Genomic DNA, 14622 nt, shown 5'->3' with positions numbered 1-14622 from the left:
ACAGATATGAATGTTGTTGTTGCTGTCGTCTTTCAAGCTGCCGCCGCCAACAACTGTGTGCATTTTCAAAGAGTGTTTCTTGTTGCCTTGTGCAGCTCTTTTAATTGCATTCTCTAAGCACCTAAACCCAAGACAGCAATCAAGCGAAGACAAGTTAATTAAAACCTAGCACAGCACTTTGGCCAGATTAGCATCAGTAGTTCCTGGGATCCGCATGCAGAACACCAGCTGCAGTTCTATATAAAATTTGTTTTATACAAAGCCATACAAGAAATCGATTTACAAAATAAGTGACGGAATCTAGAAAAGTACGTTGCACCAGTAGAGGAGGAATGTTAGAGAGAGTATGTATGGTAAGATTCTTTCAGAATTCGCCATTTCCGTAGTGCTGGATCTTCAGTAGGTCGCAGGAGAACTGGAAGAGCTGCTCGCACTTGGCCGGCTTTTTGGCATCCGGGTGGAAGGGACCCTTGCCGCCGTTGGAAAGGTAGGTGCCACCCTGACCCTCGATGGAGGGATCGATGGCCGCGAAGACCACGGTGCGCGATCCGCGCTCTGGGGTCTTGAAGAAGAGCTTCTTGAAGATGGGCACCGATGTGGTGGCCGAGTGCTCGAACAGATCCGTGTCCACAATGCCCGGATGCACCACGTTAACCTGCACGTGCGACTTTTCCGCGTCCAGCAGCGTCTGCAGGTGGCGTGTGAACAAAATCTGGGCAAGCTTCGACTGGCTGTAGGCGGTACCCGGGTAGTAGTGTTTCCTACGCGAAAATAAAACGTTTACAGTCCAGTTGCCCCAAGTTCAATTTATTAACTTACGTTCCGTTGATGTCCTTGTAGTTGATGCGTCCAATGAGATTCACGCAGGAGCTGACGTTCACGATCCTGGCATTCCTTCCCTCCTTGCCCGCTGCTCTTAGTTGGGGAAGGAGCAGATGAGTGAGCAAAAAGTGGCCCAGGAAGTTGATGGCAAAGTGCGACTCGTAGCCATCGGCGGTGAGTTTAAATGGTGCGAACATGATTCCAGCATTGTTCAGCAGCAAGTCCACTTTCGAATACCGTTCCTTGATGAGCTGGGCAAAGGCCTTCACCGACTTCAGGTCCCCGACGTCCAGTTGCTCACAGACGAGTTTACCCTTGGTTGCATTAAGATCTACAATTGAGGCAACGGCGGACTCAGCGCTTCGTGGATCACGAACACCTGGAATGAATAACAGTTAATATATAATCGTAGATGCGTATTTCAGCAAGGTTAGACTGCAATTTCTGGGAGCATCATATAAAGTCTTCAAATTTGCAAAGTTTACATGAAACAGGGAAGAGCGTGAAACAAATGCCACATAAAGGTCCTATTTTGAATAAAACATTTCTTTTTGCATTGAATTGTTAATCCATATCGGCTTATTTTTTATTTTTTAAATAAGGCGCCATTCATTATTCTTTTTCTATGATATTAACATTAGTGCTGCCAGACTGTCTACAACCACCGTCTACAGATCAAATATATTTTACACCAAATATCTACACGTGTATTTAGCAGCACCTGTCGTCCGTAATCAGAACCTTGTACCTTTTATCTACTTTACACGAGTAAATTATACATTTGATCAATGTAGAAACTAACATTTCATTCACGCGGATTACATTTAAAGCCCCAGCGTTGCCACCAGCAAATAGAAAGAATCCCTCCTGCCAAACCGTAAAATGCTAAAAACTGTTAAAAAGTTTGGTAATTAAATATTCTATTTTTCATAACTTACGTTTGTTGTTTTTCTTTTCTTGTTTTTTTCCTTTTTCTTTTTTAATTTAGTCAGAATTTAGTCGTATTTAATATAAAACGTTGGTGCTACCAGATCGGGAAAATATAACTAAGTAAGAACATATAACTAAGAACATATAGCATCTTACTTGAAAAATATTCAATGTTTTAGCTTTGTGGAAGTGGCAGAACAAAAAAAGAATGAGAAGGGAAACAGTTCAAAAAAAAAGACTTTCAAAAATATTGATATTATCAATATGAAAATTCTTATACTATCGAAATTTTTTTTCGCAGGTTATGACTTTTCGGAAATGTAAATATTCTATAATATCTTCTTGCTCAAACAGTCGCGTCACTAATAATATACTTTTCTATCTCAAGTCAATGAACTCTTATCGCTTTACTCCCCCAAAGTTTTAGTGCGTGAGTTGGTTAGGTAATGAAACCTGGCGAATGGATCATGATTTCTCGATCCCATTGACAATTGTGGGATCAGCATTTCAATTTGTTTTCTGCTCTCCGAGCACGTGCACTGCAGCACATCAGATGTTTGTGGAATTTGTAAACAGACCGCCGACTTATGGTAAAGGGCCAAAACAAGTTCCCCCCGGCTGATTGGTCAACTCACCCATGACGACAGTCATGTCGCAGGCCAGCAGCTTCTCCACGATCCGCAGTCCGATGCCGCGATTGCCTCCGGTGATGACAGCAATGCGATCCGGTTGTTTATAAAGTGCTTAATGGATAATGGCGACAATTAACGGCCGTTGGATTAGCATCAGCTGGTGAGTTACGGGTATCGTTCACTTACCCACTCGATCCCGTGCCGCGTACTGAGCATCGTGCACGAGTCCAACGATTCCCAGGTACTGGTACCGAAACTCCGTCTTCCACTCGAACCAGGACTTGGGGAACTCCTTTGTGGTCTTCGAAAAGAGGAATGCGCACACCAGCAGACCAACGAAAAATATCCACAGCAAAAGTCCCAGCATGGTTGCGCCTTATCGACTCGTCGTCGGCTGTCCGGAACTCTGGAAAGGGAATACATGCCTTGATAAGAAATCGTGTTTAAAGCAGGGCAAAGTGCGCCGGTTGATAACATAAACCGATCTTGGTTCGTCACAGCTTTTAGCCGGCCGCATTATCAATATTGGCGAGTCGATTCGCCTCGAGTGCACTTTGCGACACTCTTGAACTGAGTCAGCAAGATTTCACGATCCGAGTGACAGCGGGTCTGGCTGTTGACCACATTCGTTGTCATTCTAGGCGGGGCTATGTTTGAGGGGAGTTTATTCGTCTCACGACAGCTTCGAGTATTCAAGCATCCCTCTATAATGAATTTGTAAATGTTACCCTAACAGAAATGATTACTTTCATGGTCCTTACAAACTTTTACGTCAGGTTTTTTATGTCAAATCTGAAGGTAGACCTTAAAATACTTTTAACACCAGTATCTAAGTTCAATTAGAAATGGTCTTTAGCATTTTTATTCTATATTATATCTCAATTGATTTGTAGAATCAGTTTGAGTAAGCGTACTGCGATGTCGGCTTAACCCCGTGGCCCTCTAACAGCTTAAGTTGTTGCCTCTTCACCTGGGAGTTTTCGTGTTTGCTCAGCAATTTCGAGCGTTCGTTAGCCGGGCTTATAAAGCGAGCCCGATTGTTTAGGCTCAGGTTTTTTACATATTAGCACTGCCAACTGCACTCTGCTTGGCCGGTGCACTGGGAATTTACTTTTAGCCGTGAGGAGGAATAATTAAATTTATTAAAAGAAAGACACTCTGCCGCATTTATTAGGAGACGGCGAGAGAGCGGGCCGAGGTGTGCTCGTAAAATGCAAATTAAAAATCCAAACAGCGGCGGAATGAAAGTTGAAGAACCGAGCTTAGAGCCAGAGCCAATGAACGGGGCCAAAATAGTGAATTTGGGGCCAAAGCTGAAAATGACTGAGGCGCTGAACAGCAACAACGAGGGTCGGTTTCTTCTGCTTCTTGAAAGAAGGGAAATATGGAGACAGTCGACCTGACATAGTACACTGAAATAAAATGTGTTAGGCTGCAAAATTTACAAATTGACTTCAAGATAATTGCTGAGGTCAATGAAAAACATATGAATCAAATAAGGGATTTATCTAATTTATGTTTAGTTAAATTAATGGTTTATTATGTACAGTCTTTGAACAACGAAATGAGATTAAAATGCATCACGAAAAGAAAGAAACATTGGAAACAACATCATAACTTTTTCTACTAAACTAAGATTATCTGGCCCTTCTTTGTTTTAAAAAATATAAGATAAGCTGATTATGCAATATTTGCAAGCGGAAGAATAAAATGTGTGTAAATTCAACACCTTGATGGAAATAGTTAGGAAAGCCGGTTAAAGAACAATTAAAGTAAGTGGAACGTATTTAATTCTTGGGGTTCTTTGTGTGATTGAAAAGTCTTTAGAAAACGGCCTGTATTTCCTCGAAGTGTACGTATGACTCCACGAACGTGCTATCAAGAGTTTCGACTTCCGTCAACAAACGCAAAAGCTTGGCGGTTTTGTTGCTGTTGCTGCGGTCGTTGTTAATTTGGCTGCATATGGTTAACTTTCTTTTTCTATTGTTGTTGCTGGCGCTGCCCTCGAGACGGTTTCGTAGTTTTACCTTGGATTCGGCTGCCGCAGGTGAAAATGCACTTGCGCCTCTTGTCTGTGCTAATGCTGACACCCTTTTCAATTAAAGGCTGTGGCGGGGCTTCCTCGCACTTGGGTTTTCAATCACCTTCTCGAAAATCGGTCGGAGGAGCTCGAAACCGGTTTATCCAGCGGGCCCTTGCTGCCACAACCGCTCGGCGAGAAATTCAAAAGCGAACTAAACGTTGCTTTTAATTGCGCGCCTTTCCGCCAAGAACTTGATCGCCGATTGTTGTTGTCTTGTTTCGTTTCGTTTGGTTCGACTTGTTGCCGCTGGCCAACAGGTGAACTTACCTATTCGCCGGCTGATCGCGCGGAAACAGCTGATGCTGGGTATCGCTTCGGTGTTCAACGAACAGGGCCAGTGGGCGGGGAGCAGTCACCTGCGGGTGCAGCCACAAAAACGCTGATTCGGAACTATTTAATTGAAAAACTGCAGACGAAGAACTCGAGATACATCGTTGGCACCAGGGCTGGGGAGTGATTGTTTTTCGATTACGTAAACATCGTTTCTTGTCCGCGACTATCGATATTTGCCAGCAGTGCGAACCAGGGTCGGGCAATCTTTAGTTCTTAAAACTAGATTCCGTTGCTTTTAAATAAGAGTTTGCTTAAATGTGGGAATCAATTGGTGAATTTATAAGTTTACAATGAGGTTGGGACCTCAGAGCGACCACTGACATTCCAAGTAGAATAATATTGGTAACATTATACTTTTAAAAGTAATGAAAAAGTACCTTCGTTTGAAGAAAGTTAAGTTGAACATAAAATACAAATATTATTAAATCTCAGACCCATCTTGAAAGTAAAAACACCACCTCGTTTTGCTAGCTGATTTATTTATTGAACCGAAATAGTACAGTGCTTTAAGTGATAAAACGGAAATATGTCGTACAACAATTACAATTTATGTTTTGCCTTGATACCAGTTATTAACTAATTTTGCCTTTATATAGTGTTGCATTCGTATATACTTAGTTCGAAATAAACAGAAGCTAAGTGAAAATCGAAATCTACGATCTTGGGCTTTTGTGGCTTAGATTACTAGCGTTTCGCCTTCGGTTAAATCATCAATTGGGATTACCATATAGAGTGTGTTCTCGTGTGTACGGGTGAATAAGTATTTTGAAATATATACTAGACTAAATTGAAATATATCCTTGAATCGTGTGTGCTGGTGTACGAGGTGCCTAGGTGCTACCAAAGAATATACTGGAAGGGGAAAAGTATTCAAATAGGATGGGGGTCGGAACTCTAAGTTGCAGCTGCGTTGTCAGTGTCTTTTTTCGCCTGTGTCTCCGTCTTCGTTTCCGTTTCCGTAGCAGCGACATCCTTAGGCTCCTTTAACTGTCAATTCTCCACGGACATGTTGCCGATGTCGTCGTTTATGGCCAGCACCTGGCTGACGAAGTTCTGGTCGGTGACCACCTCGGCCAGGGACTTGCACAGCTCCGTCAGTTCCGGCAGGGGCATCTTCAACTGCGGCGCCAGCCTGCTGAGATGTTGGCTCACGTAATCCGGCAGCTGGAGGGGATCAATAGCTGTTTTAGATATCACTTTATCCTGGCATGCTCCACAAGCCATCCTTACCTTTCCCTTGCCCACCTTGAAGGCGTTGAACATCAGCTTCGTGCGCACCCGCTGGTCATTGGGTCCGTCGTAGAAGATGGTCAGATAGGCCTCCTGGCCATTGGCCACCAGCGGGAAGTAGATGCCCGCGAAGACCTGCCCCTTGGCATCCCGCGAGAGCAGGGATCGGAAGTTGTAGACCAGGTTACGCCGCACGGTCACGTCGATGGCCGTGATGTACTCCTGGGCTACGTAAACCAGCGAGGTCTTGTAGCTGGTATCCTCGCCGCGGATCTCGCGCTCCTTCCACTCCACGAACTTGCCGTTCTGCTGGCTATACTCGTAGCAGTAGTCCCGCTGCAGACGCGGCTCCTTGGATTGGGTGAACCAGCCTGGAAATACCGAACACCATGAGTATACGCCCAAAGAGGGGTGGGGCTTAAAACTTACCCGTGTGGGGATAGCTCTGATCCTGCATCACCGTCACTGCCCGGCTGACATGGTACCCTGGGTCCAGGATCATCACACCCCGTCGCTCGCCGATGGCAATGCGCATGGCCACCATCACGTGCTCCTTCTCCACACCCGCATCCACCGAGTTAAGGCCGCACTCCTCGTCCAGCTGGACGTAGTCGTTGCAGTCCATCACCTGCTCCTCGCAGGACACCACGTACAGGTAGTTGGCCAGCACCGGGAACAGCTGCACCATCCTGGCCATGATCTCGAAGGCCAGGGAGACGCACATGTGGTGGCGCCTGTTGATGGGCACATCGTAGAACTGGAAGAAGCTGCGCAGGTCGGAGCGACGGGTGCGCTTGAAGCTGCGATAGAAGTCGACGAAGAGATTGACCGTGTTGTAGTGCGTCTCCTCCAGCATCCGCTGCAGCGTGGTCTCCACGATCCCGTTCAGCTCCTCATACTGCCACACGTTGTCGAAGATCAGGGTGCCCTTGCCTGCGGACTCCGAGCTCGACCAGTCGGGCAGGGGCAGCGGGTGGCCGAGGGGCCACACCCCGTTTATCTGGTTGAAGGCCTCCAGATCGTAGCCATCACCCACGATCCACTGACCGCCGGAGATCCCCTCCAGCGATCCCGCGACGGGCTGCTGTCTGGCCAGCAGCTGCCTGATGTCGGAGTAGCGCTCCGATCCATCCACCGATGTCAGGTCGGTCGGAGGCACCAGCTCCTCGTCCTCCAAGTCCTCCTCGCTGGAGGTGGAGGGAGTGCGACGGATGGCGCCAGTGCCACGTCCAGTTGGGTGCTCAGTTGCGGCGGCAGATCGCGTCGTAGTCAATCCCATTCCGCGCACCACTGCATCCGCCAGCTGCTGATCCGCCGGGAGCAACGGATCCTGGGCAGCGGCGGCGGGAGCGACCTCCTCCGCGCGCGGAGGGGCCACTCCCCCATCCCGTCGGTGGCTGGTGGCAACGGCGAGTCAACTCGGCCATTCGGAGCCCCAGCGGCCCACGGTGGGCACATAGCCACTTTCGCAGTCATTGAGCGTGGCGTCTAGTTGAATGTTGGCGAACTGTTGTTGGCTGGAATGCAGCGGTGGTTGGGCAGCTTGGCCAGCCTGGGGGGCTGCTCCTACTCCAGCACTGATCAGACTAATCCGGCCCTGCGCTCGCTTGAACAGGAGGTCCGGCTCGTCTCCAAGTTTCGTTGTTGGTTTAGACTGATCTGTTTGCGGGGGAGATACGGTCATTAGAAGGGGTTTCTATTAGTGAGTTAGGCCCACTGCCCCAAGGAACTGTATTACAGAGGAGGAACAGTCTGATGACATGACATGTTTTGGGGTTCCTATTGGTACGTAAGCAAACAAAGCTCATCCCAAGCGATTCCGCTTAAAAACTGTTGTATAAGTACCTTGTTTTAATAGTAAATGGAACCCTAAATCCCAAAAAAAAGGTTGTTATAACTAGCGGTTGAATATCTTCCTACACGCTGATAAGGAACATTTATACATATATACATAAAAATCAATTATATATTTCTATGCACCACCCTGTTTTTGGAACCATGAGCTACAGATTATAAACGCCAGGCTTTGACCTAAGCCTGGGTTGATCCCCCACTGATTGGGCGAAACCCCGCCTCCGCCTCGTAATGGACTGCGATCTTGACCGAGCAGGTAGGTCTGCCCTCCTCAAAGTCAAATGGACCTGTAATCAGCCCTAGGTAAAACAGCCAGTGAACCAGCCATCTGTCTAGTCCGCAGTTCTCCGAGCAGTGTGTTGCCAGGGCAATCATCTATCTCGACGTACAGTCGCTCGACCGTCGGGCAATAAACAGTGCGAAGTACGGCACTCGGCCATACAATGTCCGCAGTAAGTACACGTTATCGCCGGGAGGCAGGAAGTGGGCGGGCACTTCTAAAATGGGCTTCGAGTGCCGATTGCCCCTCTCGTCTGCTGCAGCCAATCAAGCCAATAGGCACAATGGCATAAGCAGGGTCCACGTGCCTGGAACAACTCGAAAGGTGTTCGTTCGGAGAGTGAGGAACGGAGGTCAGGGGGCTCAGCATGTGGTGTGACATTCCGCGAATCTCGCCCAGCGTCATGCGCCTATCTCGCCGTGGCCTCGGGCGTGAGTTCTCGATTAGACATTCTGCGCCGCGGGTTTGCTTTGTTTGTAATATGACTCAGTGCAGCGCACATCGGCATATGTAGGTGCCACATTCGACGCATTCGCAGGCACGCGCAACTGTCGTTAATGCACGTGAGTCACCGGATGCGGGAAGGGCTGTTAGGTTTATTTTCCCTATTTTCCAGACAGAGCCACAATGTATTCGTAGGCAGCATTCTGTTTACTGATGGTCTGCACTCGGAGAAGAGACTATAAGGTGGAAGTGGCCTCAAATCAGAAAGTATACTAAGTGGCATACTAAGTGGTATTAGAATCGGTTCATTAGAGACAGTGGATTAGTATTTCTCAGGAAATCATTTTATGTGCTGGTCTGTCACCCCTTCTTTTTCAAGTGTAGTTTCTCGGTAGTGAGTAATCTTCCATATTTTTTGGTCTGACGATATCAGTTTCCGTCTGAGCAAATGTTTTGCAGTCACCAGGTATTCGGTTATGGTACCTAATTTCCATTTCTAGTTACGACGGTTGTACCCCTGCTCTTTATAGCTTGGCCCCCTGACTAATGCCCGGTTCCGAGCAGCGATTGTGCCCCCCTGACTTATAACTAAAGTCCCCGGAGTACTTACCCATACAATGGCCTAAGCCCAATAAACGAAACTGTTGTTTTCCTGGTTAGGATCTCGGGTCGGTCGCTTTCTTCACACAAAACTTGGAACTCCCTGCGGTTTTTGTTACCACTTGAAGGTCTGGGATGGCTTGGCTTCGATTCGGTTGGTGGGACGCAACAGTTGCTCTTCAACCGCTGGCTTTTCAACGGATTTTCCCGACGCGCGTGCGTGGAAAACCGAACGGAAGGAAAAAAATAAGGGGAACGCGAACTAAAAGCAAACAACTTGTTGTTTGCGGCCTCTTTATCGTGGCTCTGTCTTTGTTTTGATGGTTTGGCTTGTACTTATGGAGGTCGCCTGTGCCTGTTCAATGCAGGTCAGAGTTTTGCAACGATATTGGCGAGTTAATCGACATCGAAGAGGATTTGGTTCGACACGGCCGCGATACTATATGCACTTGCACTCGGCTACTTTCGAACGATTTCCTTGGCTTTTCCGCTGGTCGTTGGACGACGAGAGACGCGTTGCGACTGATGAAAATCGGACGAGCGCGCCGCTATATAAGCGATCGGGTTCCGGAGTCGCCGCTCTGCCGACGTCGACACAGTTTTGTACCGCAGCGTACCGCTCGTATTCGCGCGAACCAAAGTATTTCAACCTATGACGCAAAAAGGCCTGAAAAATTCCACACAACAGCCAGGGGAGTCGAACCTGAACGCGATTTTTGTTTTGCTCCAACGGTTCGTAGGTAAACAAATCGGACTCGGGTGTTTTTGTTTTGGGCGACGGACGTTGGGATGGGAACACTGTAACGAGAGGAATGAGGGGTCTTAGTTAGGCTCTGATAACCGAGCAAGTAGCACACCCCAGTTCGGTCTGGTGATATCACGGTGAACAGTCGGTCACGCAGCTTGTGATTTGCTTACTTTGATTTGGTGGCTGAATCTTATCGCACTGAGTCAACGCTTGTTTATGGTCTATTTATGTGGTTAGTGCCGCTCAGCATGGGAAACCTTGAATTTTATAACCGGCGGAGTGGAAAATTTGTCCCAGAGTTTGTTTTCTACTCCCCCGCTGTTGTTATATAGTTATTATGCGACTGGCTGCACTCCCCAGATCTTCCGACATGGATGCGTTGTGAATTTCGCACAAATCTGGGGTTGCCCCTCGAAAGGCCAGCTGGTTGCGACCGTCCAAGGCCACAAGGGGCAAACTGGGCGGGAAAGGGCTCTGCGGACCTCCTGCCAACTACGTAAACGTATTTTTGTCATAAACAAAACGCTTATGCGACCCAGGACCTTACAAGTGTCGCAGACTAATTGGCATCCAATGGACTTGCCTAGTTACCAAGGGAGAAAGATTACAGTGGAACTAGGAAAATGTTCGCCCCAGAACTTATAACTTAAAAATACATACTAAATGTAACATTAAATAATTTCCATGCTGATTCCGGATAATAAAATGAATCTTCAACTGCAGAACTGAACAAATTTAAATGATCAGGTCAATGGACATGTCTCAAAAAAGCTGTGTAGAAAAGTCTAAAATGATGGTGTGGACAATGTCACGTCTCGAGACCTTATAAACAACTTTCCCCACAGTGGCATCAATTAATTTGGCAATATTCATGCAATTGACCCCTCACTGTTATCACAATCGTAGGCCTAGGGCGCCTCTGGCAGCTCTTGCGGTCCCATTTTTCGCGAGGCCCCAGCACACGGAACAATGCCAGAACAGTGGCAGTTGTTGTTTTCTACAGTCTGTGCCAACCAGGCCGACTGCCACGCCCCTCCGCCCCCCTATATCTCGCACCACCGCCGCCTGTGCGGGCCGTTCTATATAGCTGCCATATAGTCGAGATCTGCTCATTTGCGCCGTAATGAAATTCTTGCCGTGTTTGCCGAGATGTAGACAAACATTTTCTGATGGTGCAATTTGAATTAAGTATATTGCACTGGCCCAAGGTCATTCGCAAGAGCTAGAAAACTAGAAAAACTGCAATTGAGTGCAAGAATCAAGTCTTAAAACAAGAACTGAAGCAAGCCTGGGACAGTCGAAGTTTTTACACCCTTGCAGGTCATTCCCTTTGTAGCAACGTATATAAAAGGTATTTTGATTCAAAAATACTACAGAAATATACATATCGTTTCCCGCCTAACTTTTGTAAACAGACCAATAATAAAGACTTTTGTACTATTTTGATTTTATTTACCGATCCATCTGGTAATTCTAATGTACTACAAAAGTGTTAAGTAGCTGTAATCATTTTTCTATTATTTTTATTGTAATTATTCGAACCCAGCTATATCGAAAAGTCGTTCGATTTTATAAACAGTCTATTTGGAATTCTGAAAGGGTAATTAAATTATATTCCCAAAAGTAAAATTTAATATGTCGAAAATAACAGGGATATAACTTTTTACATGTTTTAGAAATATTTAAGAACCCATGTTAGCTATCAGATATGGTTTTTTGATCCGAAGAGCTTAGGACTTTTGGAAAACCATCGTGGTAGACTAAGAACAAGGACATATGAACTTGATGGCGTCGGAAAATTCACTGCGTCGCAAACTTCCGACAGAAATCATTAAGCCCCCTCAAGAGCATAAAAATGTATTTTTTTTTAGATACCTAAACTCGACTATGTTTATGTTTAGAGGTCCAGTAAATTCTTGAAAGTTATAGAGATTACGAATGCGAACTGCGCAATAAACATGGGTATCAGCTCGGTAATATTTTTGGAAAACAAAATTATGTCCCTTTATTATCGGCTTTTAAAAGCGTAATGTTTACCTTATTGTTATTATTTGTTAAAAACTTTGTGGCTCAATCACCTAGTAGAAACTAACATTTACCACTTTTTATTTTGAGAGAATAACCATTTTTCTAGAATATTCGACCAAATTCCATCGCCACCCATTCCATCCCGTTCAGCAGTTTTGTTTCTTGTGATCAGCACGCATTTCCAGTGTGGCTGCAACTAAGCATTGTGGAGTCGATTCAGAGGGCATGCTCCACATAAACTATTAATCGAATTGATAATTTATTAATTAGTTAATGAATTCGCCGCGCAAAAGAAGCTCATGGCTGTGCGGCAGACGATTTACGAGGCAGCCAATGGCTGTTGGGTGACTTTTTTCGCGGAGCGGAAGGCGAAGTTCGGAGGTCGAAGGTTGCGCCGCCTGCTTTATTGGCTTAGTCTGAGTCTTGGGCCTTCGCTCCTCCATTGACGTCACTGGAGAAATGTGAGCCTCATTGCTGATGAAACTAGTTCAATGTCGCCGGCCAGCTCTGACGTCACCGTTGGGAGACATTGCTCATCCGCCAGGTCAGCACAGCCGGCCGGTCTCTGGAATGGGGAACTGGGCCTGGGGGTGGTGCTGGTGGTTCGAGAGGGCCCCTTGCAGCAGCCACCAATTATAATCCCATGACCCCAGGCCTTCCAGGAACCTCCTGCGCCACGTGTCGCGTGTCTGGCGTGCGTGTTTGTAAACAACAATACTCCCCTCGTCTGCCTGTGTGGGTGAGCGAGGCTTTGTCCTTTTTACTATCAAAACAACGGGGTGCCAACGCGCAGGCCCTGGAAAGCCCTGGAAGTTCCACATGGAACAGAGACTGGAATTCGGAAGGCGGAACAGGAACACAGTGCAATGATGCACGACAGTCAGGGACCTGCAAAAGTGGAGCCCTAACCACTAGGCTTAAATATTAGTCAGTATGATTTGCGGCCGGGATCAACGTGGCCAATTGAAAAAAAGTAACATTTTATTCTAACTCAAGAATTTTATTCTATAATATAAAGCCTTTTACTAATTAAATATTGCAATACCATCATACAAATTGGTGTATATATTTCGAATATTATTTTACAAAAACTTTTAATTTAAAAAAGTTATTAATCATTTATAAAACATACCAATTTTTTGAAATTGGGCCTCATTACACTTTATACTTATTTAAGAGTTATTTCTACTTGTATGGTTTTTTGATACGTTAAAAAATTTTTGATTTATGTTTATAACACACTGTCAATAAATTTTTCGGTACTACAGGGCTACTTCTTTCAATGTTCTCAATATTTTCAATGTGGGCTACATGGGTTAAGAAAAGGTTTGTATCGTTCAAACGGAATTTAAATGACCCTTTCAATGATGCCTAAAAGTTGTACCTATTACATGGATTAAGTGGGTTCAGTAATGAGTATATTTAACATTTTTCTGTTAGGCCAGCCAAAAAGCCCAGCCCATTGTCTAGCCAATATTTGGGCCCACCACTGTCGCGGGGATGCCCTGCTTGTGCGCACTTTTATTGACCACTTCTTTGTTGTCTGCCGTGGCTGTTGTTGCTGGCTCTGAGTTGCCTAGTAGCCGCAGGCAGTTGCACGGCGGGGCCGAGCTGCAGTGGGGAATACGGCCAAGTGAAAGGCCAGGTTGCAAAATCGATAGAGGGAGTTGGGCACCAGCTGCTCGGGCTTTTACCTTATTTTCAATTCGACTCGCAGGACGGCACACACAAAACCAAACGCCGCCTGCCGAAGGGATAAGTGAGAGGGCTGCCTGGGGCCTTACTGCTTTTTACTCCAGTTGTAGGAACCGTTGTAGAAAAATAAAATCAATATTATCATTTTGGCGTGCATGTTGAGGACAGTCATCGCACTAGCTCTCGCAACTCGTTTTATGGCGGCTTGGGGGCGGAAACTTAATATTTGGGTCCCGACAAACGCTTAGTTTTTATGCCTTTTGCGTTTGAGTGTCATTTAAGTATGAGCACAGCACTCGCGACGTCTGTCTATAGGCACTGAACTCTAAGCTAGATTAGAAAAATCTCTGTTTTCTCATATATATTCCAGTATTTAATCTATATTTATTCGCATTTATTTGGTCTTTGTTTCGCGAGGACGTGCTGCACAGCTGAACGAGGAAAACTCGACTATGGCTTAGGAACTGACTCAGCACAGCCCTTCCACTTTCCAAGCCGATTTCCAATAACCTTCCAAGCTCTGTCTCCCGTTATGCTTTGTTGCTGGCAAAGCGCCGTCGTGTCCTTAGATGTCTGTCTTGTCTTTGTCCTTTTTTGTCGGGAAAAATAAAGACGACTTCCTTCATTCAGAAAATAATTCGTCTTATTTTACTTCTCAGCCCTGTAAATTCACAAGGATGTTTGTAAGCCTACTTGTAAACTAAACTGCAAATTGACATGGGACATCCCTAATACATTTACTGACAAATATGGCAATGAAATATTTCATGCGAAGGTTTTCAGACAAAAATTAACTTAAGAATTCCCTAATGAATTTTTCAAAAAGTAATTAGATTACTAAGAAACAATCTCAAAACCTTCGAAGTTCTTAAAAAATCTGCTGTTGAATGTACTTAGTATTCAAATTGTTCCAATGGTAGTTTACTTTTTTAAAAGATTATTT

At 45.6% G+C, this 14622-nt stretch overlaps 2 protein-coding genes across 3 annotated transcripts; both read right to left on the bottom strand.

The window, feature by feature from the left end:
• Window positions 1-234: 234 nt before the first annotated feature.
• Window positions 235-4914, bottom strand: LOC108029788 (dehydrogenase/reductase SDR family member on chromosome X). 2 transcript variants are annotated; one of them, XM_017102299.3, is made up of 5 exons: window positions 4735-4914; window positions 2571-2790; window positions 2388-2495; window positions 820-1201; window positions 235-761 (listed from the first exon to the last, which is right to left on the bottom strand). In XM_017102299.3, the coding sequence occupies exons 2-5, from the start codon at window positions 2749-2751 to the stop codon at window positions 365-367; spliced, it is 1068 nt and encodes a 355-aa protein (XP_016957788.1). In that variant the 5' UTR covers window positions 2752-2790; window positions 4735-4914; the 3' UTR covers window positions 235-364. The 2 variants fall into 2 exon arrangements, with proteins under 2 accessions (XP_016957788.1, XP_016957787.1); XM_017102298.3 differs by lacking the exon at window positions 4735-4914 and adding an exon at window positions 4412-4625.
• A 345-nt stretch (window positions 4915-5259) lies between these two features.
• On the bottom strand, window positions 5260-14051 carry LOC108029651 (uncharacterized). The gene is made up of 6 exons (XM_017102075.3): window positions 13679-14051; window positions 9219-10006; window positions 7450-7689; window positions 6460-7407; window positions 6031-6401; window positions 5260-5964 (listed from the first exon to the last, which is right to left on the bottom strand). The coding sequence occupies exons 2-6, from the start codon at window positions 9220-9222 to the stop codon at window positions 5791-5793; spliced, it is 1737 nt and encodes a 578-aa protein (XP_016957564.2). The 5' UTR covers window positions 9223-10006; window positions 13679-14051; the 3' UTR covers window positions 5260-5790.
• Window positions 14052-14622: the final 571 nt, after the last annotated feature.

The sequence above is a fragment of the Drosophila biarmipes genome, chromosome 2R, assembly GCF_025231255.1.
Source record: "Drosophila biarmipes strain raj3 chromosome 2R, RU_DBia_V1.1, whole genome shotgun sequence".
Taxonomy (NCBI): Eukaryota; Metazoa; Arthropoda; class Insecta; order Diptera; family Drosophilidae; genus Drosophila; species Drosophila biarmipes.
The sequence above is the reverse complement of the archived record's forward strand: the minus strand, read 5'-3'. Positions and strand labels throughout refer to the sequence as shown.

What these genes read in the sequence shown, in the direction of transcription:
- LOC108029788 (XM_017102299.3), bottom strand. Translation starts at nt 2,751, where the DNA reads ATGCTGGGACTTTTGCTGTGGATATTTTTCGTTGGTCTGCTGGTGTGC. An exon ending in CGCGGCACGGGATCGAGTGG is followed by an intron (nt 2,496 to 2,570) that starts GTAAGTGAACGA and finishes TTATCCATTAAG; the next exon opens with CACTTTATAAACAACCGGAT. An exon ending in TACAAGGACATCAACGGAAC is followed by an intron (nt 762 to 819) that starts GTAAGTTAATAA and finishes ATTTTCGCGTAG; the next exon opens with GAAACACTACTACCCGGGTA.
- LOC108029651 (XM_017102075.3), bottom strand. An exon ending in CTGGGGCTCCGAATGGCCGA is followed by an intron (nt 7,408 to 7,449) that starts GTTGACTCGCCG and finishes GGGATGGGGGAG; the next exon opens with TGGCCCCTCCGCGCGCGGAG. An exon ending in TCAAGGTGGGCAAGGGAAAG is followed by an intron (nt 5,965 to 6,030) that starts GTAAGGATGGCT and finishes GATCCCCTCCAG; the next exon opens with CTGCCGGATTACGTGAGCCA.